At 53.4% G+C, this 14,839-nt stretch overlaps 1 protein-coding gene across 1 annotated transcript in view; it reads left to right on the top strand.

Annotated features, from left to right (window-relative positions):
• The window catches only part of per1b (period circadian clock 1b), a 28,155-nt gene extending 20,990 nt beyond the window's left edge, over positions 1 to 7,165 (top strand). The window contains exons 19-23 of the mRNA XM_088911767.1: positions 19 to 953; positions 1,140 to 1,305; positions 2,312 to 2,507; positions 3,511 to 3,661; positions 4,271 to 7,165. Of these exons, the coding sequence (XP_088767893.1) occupies positions 19 to 953; positions 1,140 to 1,305; positions 2,312 to 2,507; positions 3,511 to 3,661; positions 4,271 to 4,543 (1,721 nt within the window). The 3' untranslated portion in view covers positions 4,544 to 7,165. The remainder of the gene's footprint in view (positions 1 to 18; positions 954 to 1,139; positions 1,306 to 2,311; positions 2,508 to 3,510; positions 3,662 to 4,270) is intronic.
• Positions 7,166 to 14,839: the final 7,674 nt, after the last annotated feature.

Below are 14,839 nucleotides of genomic sequence, written 5' to 3'. Positions count from 1 at the left end.
CTCTCTCGCCCGTCCCAGGGGTGCGCAGTTCCAGGGACTACCCAGCAGGGGGCAGCAGTGGGCGGCGGGGCACCGGACGGGGGAGCAGGTCGAAGGCCAAGAGACTGAAGCACCAGGAGCCGTCCGAGCACGGCAGCTCCGTCGGGATCGGGGGGGTCTTCCCAGCATCCAGCAGGGCCACGACCACCCTGTCCCCCCCGCACCTGCCTCTGGGACCCCCGACTTCGTCCTCGTCCTGGCCCGCTTCCATCGGCTCCCAGGCCAGCCTGCCCCCCCTTCCCTACCACCCTGGCGTCCTGCCTGCCTACCCCCTCTCGGTCTACCCGCCCACTCCCAGGCCCCAAGGCCCCGCCGACCCCCAGAGCCTTCCCCCCGGCTTTCCCGGTGCCCAGCCCACTGGCCTCCGCTATTCCCCTCCCCAGAACCCCGCCCCCATGCCTGCCCCTCCCCCTCTGGTCACCCCCATGGTGGCATTTGTGCTGCCCAACTACATGTTCCCCCAGCTCAACGCCCCGGTCCTCCCTCAGCCCTTCTTCAACCCCACCTCCATCTTCCCCTTCCCAGCTGCCTCCGCCCCCACAGCCCTCCTGCCGCAGAACCTGGGGCCGCCCCCCCAGCTGCAGGCCACCACCCCCTCACAGGAACCCCTGCGGGCCCCCTCTCGCTCCAGCACCCCGCAGTCCTCCAACCCCCCCCTCCCCGACCGCGAGGGCTCCCAGACGCCCCTCTTCCAGTCCCGTTGCTCCTCCCCCCTCAACTTACTTCAGCTAGAAGAGTCTTCTAGTAACCGGCAGGAAGTGACTTCGTTGGCCGTGGCCGCCGTCCAGGCTCAGCAGACCACACCCACAGGAGGAGTGGCTACACAGGAGTGGGCGGAGCCGCAGGGAGGGAGTGGAGGTTTGGCCTCACCCACTCAGCTCAGCACATCAGGGGACAGAAAAGACAATGAAAACGTCAGTGCTCTCCTATTTTTTTATTATTACAATATTGTATCGCAGTTTGTGACATCATTATTCATGTTAAATAATATTCATAGTATAACCTAAAATACTTTAACTGTGGCTCTCTGCGCTGGGAGAGGATCTTTTTTTTAGATTAAAATGTCCTAATTTTTCCTCCATCTTCTCCCAATGTTCCAGGTTGAGGCCATTGAGTCATCCAATCAGGATGCCATGTCAACCTCCAGTGACCTGCTGGATCTGCTCCTGCAGGAGGATTCCCGATCAGGCACTGGCTCGGCCGCCTCTGGCTCAGGGTCCTCGGGCTCTGGGTCCCATGGCTGCAGCACATCAGGCAGTGGGACCAGTGAGTGTTGGGCTGTCCACTCCGCTGCCGGTCTAAATTAAATCATGCCTGTACTGCCTGTGTTCAAACTACACCAGTTATTGTAGGGACTTCCTATTACATTTCTGGTAAATGGTTTATTCACAGGTAAGACAAGTTTTATTGTGCTTTGCACTGTAAGTTAACTGCGTGCTATGGACTAACCTTGGAGTTTCACACTATACACTAGGTTTTCTAGGAGCTTGTAATGCATTTTTAAAAGACATACACTTTTTTTTTGCTAATTACATTGGCCATAAAGTCAGAAACAAAAAAAAACTGTGATATTACCAGTCCTACGATTTGTAATTATAAATGACAACAATACACCTACTGGCCAAAGAATTAGGAGCCCGCACCAAATGAAATGCTGGGGCTCAAGTGAGCAGGATGTGAGTGTGTGTACAGGTTTTGAAATAATTGCAGCCCCCATCCCATCGCGTCCTCCTCTAGTGGGATCACCCTGAGGTGGGGTAATGTTCGAGCTTGAAGTCCCACCAGGTCATGCTGCTCGGGCTCAACCACACACGTTCATCCTAATGCTTTGGACAGTGGGTGCTCTCCTAGCAGCAGTCAGGCGAGAGATTTCAGTGAAGCGGATCAGTAGATTCAGAAGCTGATCTGGTAAATCAAGTAATTTCGTCGTAATGTACTGTAGGTCTGAAATCATAATACTCCTCAGCCCTCAAGGACCAGGGTTCTCTTAGTAGCACAGATTACTTGCCTGATACATCAGTGGCTTCCAGGCGTTGACAATCTGTACAAACAGGTGACCTGTAAGACTAACTGGACGGGGCTCCCCAGGACCAGGGCCGGAGACCCCCTGATTTAGGGTGACCTATAAGACTAACGGGATGGATGCTCCCCAGGACCAGAGCTGGAGACCCCAGCTGCACCATCACCCCCAAGCCCCACAGCAGCGGTGCAGGCAGTGATAGTAACAGTGATAAAACTCCCCCCCCCCCCTCCCCCCGACTCCCCGACACAGGAAGCAGTCAGAGCAGCCACACCAGCAAGTACTTCGGCAGCGTGGACTCCTCGGAGAACGACCTGGCGGGCAAGAAGCAGGCGGGGCTGGCGGCGGAGAGCGAGCAGTTCATCAAGTACGTCCTGCAGGACCCCATCTGGCTGCTGATGGCCAACACCGACGAGAAGGTCATGATGACCTACCAGCTGTCCACCCGGTGAGAGAGCGACAGAGACGCAAACGTTGCCTTGACCTCTCGTGTCCCTGCCGGTTCGCCTCCCTGCTTGGCCCCCCCTCTCCGCGGTTTCGAAGCTGCAGAGCGGCCGGCGAACGGCTGGTGTCTGTTTGAGCTAATTTTCTTCAAAGTACTTTTCTGGACTTTTCTGGAGCGCTTTACTGGTAATGGGGATCCCCTCCACCACCACCAGTGTGCAGCCCCACCTGGATGATACACCAGTACTCTCCCCACACACCAGCTCTCAGTGGGGAGGAGAACAGAGTGATGAAGCCAGTTCAGAGAGGAGGAGTATTAGGAGGCCATGATTGGTAAAGGCCAGGGGGGGATTTGTCCAGGACACCGGGGTTACACCCCTACACTTTTATAGAAACACCCTGAGATTTTTAATGACCACAGAGAGTCAGGACCTCGGTTTTACATCTGAATGACAGCACCTTTTTACAGTATAGTGTCCCTGTCACTATACTGGGGCATTAGGACCCACACAGACCGCAGGGTGAGCGCCCCCTACTGGCCCCACTAACACCTCTTCCAGCAGCAACCTTAGCTTTCCCAGGAGGTCTCCCATCCAGGTACTGGCCAGGCTCACACCTGCTGAGCTTCAGTGGGGCTGCCAGCTGGGAGTTGCAGGGTGATATGGCTGCTGGCTGCAGTACCTGTGGGGCCTCAGTTCCTCTGTGGACTGACTGTCTGTCCTAATTCAGTCACTGTGGAGTGGGGCAATTCTCTCACTGTGGAGGGACCACGGTGTGACTGCGTGCTTCTGCGTGCTCCTTACAGGCTCGGAGCTGATCCCGTGTCCTAACTGGACAGAATCTGGTGGTTGGCCGCCAGTCAGTGCCTTGGCTATGTCAAGTGCTAATGGCCATTTCTGGACCATTTGTGGGGTGTGTGGAGGATGGTGCAGGAGCAGGAGGAGTGCACACCTGGGGAGGGGCCCCTTGCCCGTCTGACGCCCCCCTTGTGCCCGTGTCTGTGGCAGGGACACGGAGACCGTGCTGCGGGAGGACCGGGAGGCCCTGCGCGCCATGCAGAAGCACCAGCCGCGCTTCAGCGAGGAGCAGAAGAGGGAGCTGAGCGAGGTGCACCCCTGGATCAGGACCGGCCGGCTGCCCAGGGCCATCAACATCCCGGTGAGCCTGAGCCGCGATCGGAGCGGAGGCCTGCTGCGCGCGCTGCAGTCTGCACCCCTCGGGCCCTCAAAATATGTTCTTGCACCCCTGATCACGAATCGTCAGAGTAGCTCAGATCTTTAAGCCTCAGATATATCATCGGCTTACACGCCTCTTTTTTTCAGTTTACCTTAAAATAGCCCGGTTGATTAAAACCAAGTGGCTGCACTGAATGAGTCTTCGATGATTTACCTTCCGAAGAAATCTGGCCTGTCTCGCACCCCCCCGGGGGGAGGGAGGGAGGGTATGCACCCCTGGTTAAGAGCCCACTGCCCATACGGCTCAACACTTCCTGTAGCTGCACGCCATGAAACGGGGTTCTGCCCCATCTCCGCCCGGATCGGCGTGCAGGCCGCTGGCACTGACACCTACACATGGCCAGCATCCGTGCTGACCCGTCTATTGGGAAAGAGCCCAGCTGGCACCTCCTTGTGTTCCTTCTCAGCACTGCTGCTACAGTGGCAGTACTCACGGACGGTCTCACCCTGTTTGCTCTGCCTCTGCGCCCCCTCTCTCCGCCTCGGGGGTGCGCTCGGCGCCCCGGTATTCACCCGCCTCCTTCTCTCGCAGGCATGTGTGGGGTGCGGCTCGTCTCCTCCGTGCCCGGGCCTGGCGCCGCCCTTCGACGTGGAGCTGCACGAGATGGAGCTCAGCGGCGTGCCGGGGTCGCCCGAGGAGCCCGCCGGCAAGACGCTCTCTGCCCCCGAGACGGCCATGGAGGAGGAGGCAGGACCCGCCCCCGCCCCCCACGCCAATGACCAGGAGATGGCCTCGGAGGAACAGGAAGTGACATCGCAGGGAGGCAAGGCAGCGAGCGCAGCGGTGACAGACATGACACCATGACACCATGGCGCCACGGCGCAGGGGCAAGCGAGCTGGGACAGGACCATGGGCCGGTGGTGGCTCTGTCCTGTCCGTTCTGAGGTCTTGCAGCTAGGCCACACCAGCAAGTCACTTCATCTGGCAGGACGTTTAATTAATTGATTCATCAATGAATTAATTGGCTCCATCTTCACTTGCACTGGCGTGGCAGACTCTCAGTGCCAGCGGTGTGCCAGTCCCTCAGAAAGCTGGGGGGTCAGAGTGCCCATTGGGCACACATGATCAGCGTGTCCTCCATCTGTCTGTCCCTCCTTGCTGGGATACAAGTCACGCAAGTTTTTCATTTATGACTCAAATAAAGGTTGTTGTGTATATATGTACTATATATATTTGTATAAAATCCAACAACAAAAAAACCTTTTTAGCCAAAAAAAAGATCATTCTGAACACAGAAACACTATTTTTGAGTAACAAAAGAAAATAATAAAAAAACAGTACTTTTTTTTTTTACTTTTTAGCTTATTTTTGTCATCTTTACTTGGTGTTTTTTATGCTTGGTTTCTGCCTGAAGATGGGAGGACTTTCTATTTAAATGGATGCAGTAACAATAATTTCTGTAAAAAACGGGCTTCGCTTCCAGAGGCTTGTGTTAAAACCTTTGATCAGATTCGTTCTCTGTGATGTCACACATCTGTGTGTGTGTGTGCAATTACCTGTGTTTTCCTTTTCAAAGCAGTTCTATGATTGTCTAGATCTGTGCACCAAAGGAAGAGTTTGCACTGTGCTTTTTGTAGGAGGGCACTCCTGTGGAATTAACCTCCTGGGGCCAGGAGCTGGGCTCATTTTATTTTAGCGAGTCTGTGGAAAATATTATTTGCTTTGCAGAAGAACGTTTGTTGGCTTGTCTGGGGAGCCGCATAATGAGCAGGGGAACGTTCCCTGTGTCGAAATGGAGTCATAGGTGAGCACTGTCACCTCGGAGGGCTTTGACCTGACCTACTGGCATCCACCAGAGGGCGCTCACGTCCCTGGCCAGATTGGAGCGTTCAGGGAAGTCGGCGGTTCGTACCTCTGTCCCCTGAAGGGGGCGTTGGGGTCTTAACTTAGTGTTTTCAGTTCGAATGGGAAATCCGTTAACTGCTGCTAGCTGCCCACTCAGAGGGACCAAACGAAATGACTCCGCTTCTTGCCGGTTGAGGGTTGCTGTGTGGCTCTCTGGGGTCTTGGGGAGGGGATTGTGACAGCCTGAATCTGAATGTCCGAGGACAGCCCCAACCTGCAGGGGGTCGGGTGGGGGGGGGGGGTTATGGGGTTTAAATTCCAGCAAGCAGTGCCCCCCTCCAGGCATCTGTAGAATCGTTCCGACGCCTTGCGGTGGCTGAAATTGAAATAGCCCCCCGACCCCTTGTGGGTGGGTAACCCCTGCGTGCTCCAGACAGAATCGCAGTCGTGCCCGATGGCCGACGCCAGACTGGTTCCGGTTTCCGGCGCGGCGGACTGTTTACCTGGAGCTGTGATCTGGGCCCGTTTCCGTGTGGCGTCAGCCCGGCAGGACTGTCGCCGGCACCGCGGATCGGCACCACTCCCCCACCCCCCCCCGGCCCCGCTCTCCTCGCACCGCTGTCTGCCGGGGGCCCTCTGCGTTCCGAAGCAAGAATGTCATTATTCCCAGCTTCTTTATTCTTTTTAAAGAAAATGCTTTTTTTTTTTTTTTTTACTTGGAAAAATACAGAAAAAACAACCCACATCGATGGTGAATGTGCTAAATATGGGTCGCTTCGCTGTCCCAGCAGGGCTCCTTGTCTCGGGTGCGGGTGGGAAGGACCCCACCCAGTGGTGTCGAGGGGGCCTGAGCCCAACCAGAACCTTGGCCCGATTTAGAAAGCCAGTACTGGGCGGCGCCACTCTGGGGATGCGTGTTGCAGGGCTGTGCACGGTGTTTAAAACTGTGAACACTCAGCACGTCTTTACACAGGGGGTGGCGGGTGTGTGGAACAAGCTCTCCTGCCTTGTCTTTGAATCTTATACCCGGCTGGATGAGATCAATCGGATCAATTGGCTGCAAACTATCGAATGGGCCGGATGAGCTAAAAGTCACCAGGCTCTCAAAGCACCCCCACAACTTCACTGTGTAAACTCGGATCAGTGGCACTTACCGCTGTTTCTGCACGGTGCCCCTGTCCCAGGCTGGGCTTCGGTCAATGTGCTGATGTAGTTCACATCTGGGGCCTTTCTTCAGGCTGAGCTCCTGACTTCCGGCAATCCGGTTGCGTGGTTCTGACGTACGGATCGCCGTCTCCTTTGCGAGTTTTCTTAGAGCTCGGCGCATGCTGGGTGACATTCGCTAGCCCCACGCGTGACCCCAGGACCCAGACGAAGGAGCCCTGCTTTTGGTGACGCCGGTCAGCGAAATGGCCTCCGGAATGTGCTTGAAACCTTTAGACAATCTCTCAGCTCTGCAGGTCACAGTGCTTTATTACGGAATTGCTCGAAATGTTTGTAGGAAAGTCTGGAATTCTGTTTGGATTAGCCTCCTCGCGGTATTTCCAAATTGTATTTTTTTATTTTAAAAAATTGTTCTTCAGGCCTGCAAGGCCGATTTAATTGCAAACGTAAAAATAATAATACAACCTTTTTGGTGGTTTTTATTTTTGTACTTAAAGTTGTCTTGTGTTTTAGCACTTACACTAAACTTTGAGTGTGATTTCTGTGTCGGACACGCAGTCCGAGGAGTACATGGCACGTTCCCATGGTAACGGCATTGACTCTCCTTTGGCGAAGAGTGAATTGTGATGTCACAGGTGGGTGGACACCGCAGGGACTTTTTCAGTGGCTGAACATGCATGGATGCAGCCCATAATATTCTGGATACCAAATTTTGATTGGCTGAGCCCGATTCTCATCGGCTGCAGTGGGAACTTTCCATTCATTTTCTCCGATGACGGAATTGAGTATTCATTGACCGTAATGTGACGGGAAGATACAACATTGTTGCGTGTGCACAATTCCCACTGGCTGAGCTACAGGTTTGGTTGTCGGCGAATTTTCATTGGCTGCGATGATCATGGAGACAAAAATGTTGTCAATGCAAGGCTTCTCCAAGGCACCTTCATGGAATCCCAAGGCCGGTGTGAGGTGGACTGTGGAACTGACTTGTTCACTGTACGTCTCTCAACAAGCAGGCAAGCAGCACACACACCTGCTGCTGTCCTATGAATAGACGTGGCTTTGTGACATGTTCGCCTCCCGGAGCACTCAAAATTCACGTTTCCAAAACTATGGTACTGAAACAGGGTGGAAGGGATGGCCAGCTGTGGACAGTGGGGTGGGGATCGAACATGTGGACAGTGGATCTTTTGCAGGCCATGCATGTAGACATAATTTTCAATGTATCACCTGTGTGGGCTGTGTGAATATGTCTTGACGGGGTTTTGCAGCTGTCAGTGGACAGCCTTGTTCATGCTTAAACTCTCTTGATCAACAGGTTCTGGAAAGCCCGTGTGTGCATTGCCAGTGTTTACTGTACATGTGGACAGAGTTGGACCATGTTGTTGGACAGTGTTTTTGGAAGACCTATTGAAGCTTTTGACCATGTTTTATAGACAGTTGAGGACAGCCCACGTGCACACTGTTGATTGTGAGTGAGTGCGCAGTGGTTTCAATTATGGTATGTGTCAGAACAGTGTTTTCTGATTCTGTGCCTGTGTGTGTGGACAGTGTTTTCCGACTCTGTGCCTGTGTGTGTGGACAGTGTTTTCCGACTCTGTGCCTGTGTGTGTGGACAGGGTGTCTGTGTGTGGACAGTGTTTTCTGGTTCTGTGCCTGTGTGTGTGGACAGTGTTTTCCGACTCTGTGCCTGTATGTGTGGACAGGGTGTCTGTGTGTGGACAGTGTTTTCTGGTTCTGTGTCTGTGTGTGTGGACAGGGTGTCTGTGTGGAGCGTGTCGGCAGTCCTTCAGCCTGTATTGAAGAGTCTCCTAATCTCTGAGCACCTCCCTGTGGTTCTCCCCTCTCTGTAACCCATTCTCTGTCTCAGTGATCCTTTGATGTGATGTATTGTTTCATTGCATCAGTGTCTGAGAATTATACCGATTCCTTTTTTTTAAAAATAAAGTCAATTGACATACAGGTAATTCTGTTTGCACATGTGCAGTTCCGTTCTTGCAGTTTCCAGGATGATTTCTGATCAACAGAAATGGTTGCCAAACTATTTGTGAAGTCTTTGTAGATTTTCTGTGTATTAGTGAGTGAAGCAGTTGGATGGGAAAAACAGACTTCCATGACGGATCAGTGTGTATTTCTGACCTCTATTATGCATGTCTGGCTCTCATGAAGAGGTAGGAAATTCCATATTTGGTCCATAGCTGCCTGGCTGTAAGATCTGTATCTGTTGATCGACCTATCTGTTGATCTGCCTGTGTGGGATGCTGTTTCTGTTTAATCTGGCTGTTCATAGTTCAGTACTTTGCTCAGGCCAGAAGTACTACAGTCCTGTACAACACCAGAGTTTGAGCTTCACACACTTCCCAAGTTATTGCTGGGCTCTTGGCATTGTAAGTAACCAGTTAACGAGTCCTCCCTTAAGTCCTTCATGTGATTTTTTTTTAATGTAATTTGAAAACTTGCTCCCAGGGGTTCCGTCTGTCCTTAGAAACGTGTGCCGGAGGTGTACCTAGTTTCCTTTCCAAGGTGGCGTCGCCAGACACCTTCAATAAAAGAGCAGGAGATGTGCAAGAATGTCAGGACCATAACAACAAAGAAAGATACGTCAGAGACGTCAGAGACGTTTTTTTAATGCAATTCAGCTTCTCGTCTCTGGTGGGTAAAACCTAAAACGCTGTAGATTTCTGCTGGGCTGGAAGGCACAGAGTCCTTAATGGGGACGGGGACCCCAGACTCCAGGAGGGGTGCAGTTACAGGCACTGTGCCCTGCACGACAGACTCCCAAGGGGTTCCCAGTGCACTGTCTAATTGAGAAATGAGAGAGAGCCGGTAAGCAGGAAGGAGCCCCAGGCGAAACCAGAGACCCCACAGCTATCATCCCTGTCCTGCCACCAGATTGGTTACAGCTCTTGTTACAGCAAGAGATTCCTGGTTCAAACGCCCCTAGGCGAGCCCCCTCCCACCTCCTCTGTGCAAGTCCGTGTGTGGGAGTCCCGTCCGAGGCCCCCTCCCTTCCCTCCCCTGGGTTCCCCAGGCTCAGCAGACGGAGATCAGCTGAGCAGGACCCGCAGGCTGGCCAGCCCGGGCGCTGATAGCGGCTCGGGGGGGCAGGGGGCAGGGCTGTCCTAGCTCAGCCGGGCCCGGCCTTTCCTAGCTGAGCTCAGGCCCTGCTCCGTCTTGTGCCGGGCTCCGGGCCTGCGAACAGAACAGCTGCAAGCACTTACTGGAGAGCGAGCGAGAGAGAGAGAGGGCGTGAGCTGGCAGCGGCCCAGCCGCGGCGGTCACTGGCGGCTCGCCGCAGCGAGCAGGGGAGTGAGGGGAACGTGTGTGGAGGGGGGTGTTTTTACTGTCCCGCGGGGAGCACTTCCTCTAGAACCAGGAAGCAGAGACCGCAGGGGACGAAAGGGCGGCGACCACAGCCCTGAAAAGGAAAGGGCTCAGGCTGGCAGGAGCCCCACAGCGGCTGCTCTTCCTGTAGTTACGGCAGTGGCCCTAGGGGCCTCAGTACAAGCCAGAGGTCATCACCCCGTCAGAGATAGACCTCTACATGTCAAACCAGAGATCCTGTTTGTCCAGCCTTCAATTAGAGGTCCTCAGAGGCTGCCTCTGGGGTGGGGGGTTACCCCGAGAAACAGAGGCATGCTTTTCACACACACGCCTACCCCAGTCCAGCTCCCCTTCCTGCCCCCCGCCTCTTTTACAGGGGGGTTAAAAGTGACCCCTGGGATGACTGGCGTGACAGTGTGCATTTGTCTTCTGCCAGGGTTGTGTAAGTGCCCGGCAGCTCCGCTGGTGACACCAGTGAGTGACGTCTCCTGGAGGCCGCTACAGGAGCCTGGGGCAGCTCTGAGGTGGGCATGTCAGCGGAGCCTGATTGCACATCCTCACCCAGGAGCTGTACAGCAGGGGCTGCTGGGAGCCCAGGAAATGCCATTCCACATAGACAGCTTAAATAATGGTTCAAGAGAAAGTGACCCTAAGCTGCTCTGAGCTCCTGCCAAGATCAGTGGAAGAGTTAATGAGCAACTCTGCTAGAGGGCCCTGGAGAGGGGGGACTGGGAGCAGCAACTTGGTGGGGGGGCGGTACTGGAGGGGGCGGCATTGAAGGGGAGGGGGGCCTGGGAAGGCCAACACAAGCCTAAAATCAACAGCAGCTGTTCTGGAAGGGCAGGAATTGAACACAGGCCCAGGAAATGACCGGCCAGATTTTGCTTCTAAATTCAATTTTTTTTAAAATAGTCCTTGGATGAGTTTTCCTTTACACTTGGAGAGAGAGTGACGGAGGTGGAATGGGGGCGGGGGGAGAGGAAGAAGAGGAGGAGGAGGAGGAGGAGAAGGAGAAGTCGGGGGGGGGGGGGGTAGAGGGCAGAGGGCAGCACGGAGCATGCGTTGACCCTGCACCACGGCCAGCCTGGAGACCACCTCGGACACATGGCGGATCGGGAAACCAGTTTTCCGGAGCCGCTGCCACCTTGGACTCTGGCACGCGTCGCAACCGCCCCTTTGGGAAAGTGGACAAGTTCCTCCAGATCCCCTGGACCTTCGGTTTCCAGAGCAACGGAGCACCCCTCCACACGGCATCTATACCTGCTTACTCCAACAGGGGGCGCCAGTGAGCTGGAGACTGACCTGGCAGACAATGGGCACAAGGTAAGATCCACCCTGGACAGGACGCCAGGGTACTCGCACAGCGGTGGGGCGAGAGATGCCAGTTAATCTAGACAGCATGTCTTTGGACTGCAGGGGGAAACCAGACCACCTGGCAACAACCCCCCTAGCCAAGGGGCAGAACATGCAAACTCCCCACAGAAGGTGCCCCAGGTTGGACTTGAACCCAGGACCCAAGAGCTGTGAGACGGCAGCACTAAGCCCGAGGCCACAGTGTCACTCTCTTCTAATGCACTTGTCAGTTATTGAGCGGGTAGCAAAGTGATTGCTCCAGTCAAGGGAACTACGGCCCATGAGGACTGTGGGGCATTTGGATTGTTACTCTGCACAGTTTTCAGCAGCTAAGAAGCTGTGGGTTTTAAGTTACTGGTTGTAATAGTCGACTTGAATGCAGTTTGGAAGGTGAAAAGCCCACAGAGGTTGCTCTTATTCTAATTAGAAGTTTAATATAGGGCTCTTGGGGAGTGGGGACTGCCCCCTGCACCTGCTTGACGTCCTGTTTCCGAGCTGCAGCCCAGTATCTGATACTTAAACTTTAATTGATCTAACAGCAGTTATTTTCTTGCTTAGACATCTGTTACTGTCTGCAGCAAGGAGAACGACTGCAGGTTTTGTGTCACTTGGAAAAGGTAATAGGTTTTACCCCAGAATGTAGCAGGTTGCTTTTCTCTGGGCGGATTCCAGAGCAGCAGTATCTTGACTACACGTTCGTGGCCAGAACAACGCACAGTATTGTGATAAGTGAGGCCTTATCAGTGCATGAAGCAGTTTTGATATAGCATCCCTGTATTAGTTTCAGTTGTCTTTCCCAAACCTTCCACATCCATTGTGTTTCACACTCCTGGGCTCCTGGCTCTTATCTAGCCCAGTGATTTGTTTGCTGTTAATGGCTGAGTGGATGTTGGAGACAGTATGAGAGGCATGTGTGCTCGGGGCAGAGAGAGCGTCCATGTCTCGGAGGGCAGGATTCCCAGTGTGTGCTCGGGGCGGACTGCGTCTGGGTTGGCGGAGGGCAGTGGGATTGTGGCTGCAGGCGGATCGCCAGCGCCAGGGCTGTGGGCAGGCCGGAATGCTGCAGGGTGTCTCCAGGCTGTGGGATCTGTAATGACAGAGCAGCCACACCGCAGTGCAGAGCTCGCCAGAGCTCCCTTTATAGACACAGGCAGCCTGCTCTTCCAAAGACAGCAGGCATGCATTCCAGCACATTCCAGTACATTCCAGTTCAGGGCGACCAAGTGACCCCGACATTGCATGGAAGGCTGGACAAAACAAATCCATAAACAAATCACAGCAGAGTGAGCACTGACTGGAGGAGAGACAGCTCTCACTGACAGCACTGAGAGACCACAGCAGAGTGAGCACTGACTGGAGGAGAGACAGCTCTCACTGACAGCACTGAGAGACCACAGCAGAGTGAGCACTGACTGGAGGAGACACAGCTCTCACTGACAGCACTGAGAGATCACAGCAGAGTGAGCACTGACTGGAGGAGACACAGCTCTCACTGACAGCACTGAGAGATCACAGCAGAGTGAGCACTGACTGGAGGAGAGACACAGCTCTCACTGACAGCACTGAGAGATCACAGCAGAGTGAGCACTGACTGGAGGAGAGACAGCTCTCACTGACAGCACTGAGAGATCACAGCAGAGTGAGCACTGAGTGGAGGAGACACAGCTCTCACTGAGAGCACTGAGAGACCACAGCAGAGTGAGCACTGACTGGAGGAGACACAGCTCTCACTGACAGCACTGAGAGATCACAGCAGAGTGAGCACTGACTGGAGGAGACACAGCTCTCACTGACAGCACTGAGAGATCACAGCACAGTGAGCACTGACTGGAGGAGACACAGCTCTCACTGACAGCACTGAGAGATCACAGCAGAGTGAGCACTGACTGGAGGAGAGACGCAGCTCTCACTAAACTAATCAACATACAAATCATTATCTTTCTGATCAGGGGGCCAGTTAGTGTGAATGTGGGGATGTTATCAACTTGAATATGATATAAAACCATAAGGACATTAGAAAATGATAGAAGGCAATTCAGCCCTTTAAGTTAGATAGCTAATTAGATAGCTAAATAATTGACCCAAGGGGAAGCAGCAAGTTTAATTCAATATAACTGAAAATACAAAAAGACATTTCCATTTCTTTCAGTTCTCAGGATCAATTTTAAAACCCTGCTTCATGTCCCATGTATTATAGGCCCAATGCTCATCTGAAATCAAGTATGGCCAATATGCTTTACTCCTTGCTCACCCACTCCCCCTTGTGGCAAGAGCTTGTAAGTTCAGGTAATGGCAGGTCTTGGTTCAAGACCAACACAGGGCCAGGTGAGGGGGTTTTGTCACAGGATGGGGTCAGATCCCATTCTGGGGTTCACCTGTGTTATGGCCAAGTTGGGCCTGATGTAGAGCAGCCCTTCAAAGGGCTAACTGAATAATCAAATCAATTCAGCTATATTGAATGACCCATTCCATTATTGAACTGATTGAAGGATGATCAACTCATCAAAAAAGGAGCAGATCTGCGGAGGATCCTGTATTTGTCCAGATTTAGTGAGTTGTTTATGTTTTGCTAGGCTGGACGGTTTATCTGAGTGATGACCCATTAATTCAGCCTACAGTCAGGTGATGGTGTACATCTGTTGAAATATCTACCTGCTTGTCTGCACTTAAGAAGCTGCAGTGGGTGGGATAGGCCAGGCCTGCCTTGCTGCCGACCAATCGGAGAATCTTGTACGGCTGTTTCCCGAAGGACTGCAGGAGTCTGGGCTTCAACAACAAGACTGGGCAGTTAGCGTGAACCAGTGGTTCCAGTGTTCCTGCGATTTCTGTACGATGCACAACATATCGGGTTACCCTGCGTTGCCCGCAGTGTGTGCGCTGTGTGTTTAAATCCACAGAGAAGGCTATGTGGAGGAAATCAGATTTAGCTGGGCGAAATGACACAGCGCATGGTTCTCTGTGGTCAGGATGTTGTTTAAAACAAACTGCACTGAGAAGTAGCTATTATACAGTGTAAACAGACACACACTCTCCAGACTGACACGTACACACACAGGCGCATGAGCTTGTACACACACACACTGAGGCTCAGTCATACACAGACTGAGCCATTAGGGGTAATTTTCCTGTTTTGGACTGTTGATCTCCCACTCCCTTCTCTCCCAGTCCTGTTCTGTCTCTGTCCCAGTCTCCCCCTCTTGTCCTGTCTCTCTCTCATCCTGTCTCACCCTCACATCCTCTCTCTCTCACCCGGACACTCTCTCAACCTCCATCTCCCTCTCCTATCTCACTCTCTCTCCCTGTCTTACTCTCCTGTCCCACCTTCTCTGCCCGTCTCACTCTCCTGTCTCACTCTCTAGCCCTGTCTCCCTCTCTCCCTGTCTCACTCTCTCCCTGTCTTACTTTCTCTTCCTGTCTCCCTCTCCTATCTCACTCTCTCTCCCGGTCTCACTCTCTAGCCCTGTTTCCCTCTTC

The sequence above is a fragment of the Atractosteus spatula genome, chromosome 3 (assembly GCF_055471065.1).
Source record: "Atractosteus spatula isolate fAtrSpa1 chromosome 3, fAtrSpa1.hap1, whole genome shotgun sequence".
In the NCBI taxonomy this organism is placed as follows: domain Eukaryota; kingdom Metazoa; phylum Chordata; class Actinopteri; order Semionotiformes; family Lepisosteidae; genus Atractosteus; species Atractosteus spatula.
The sequence above is the reverse complement of the archived record's forward strand: the minus strand, read 5'-3'. Positions and strand labels throughout refer to the sequence as shown.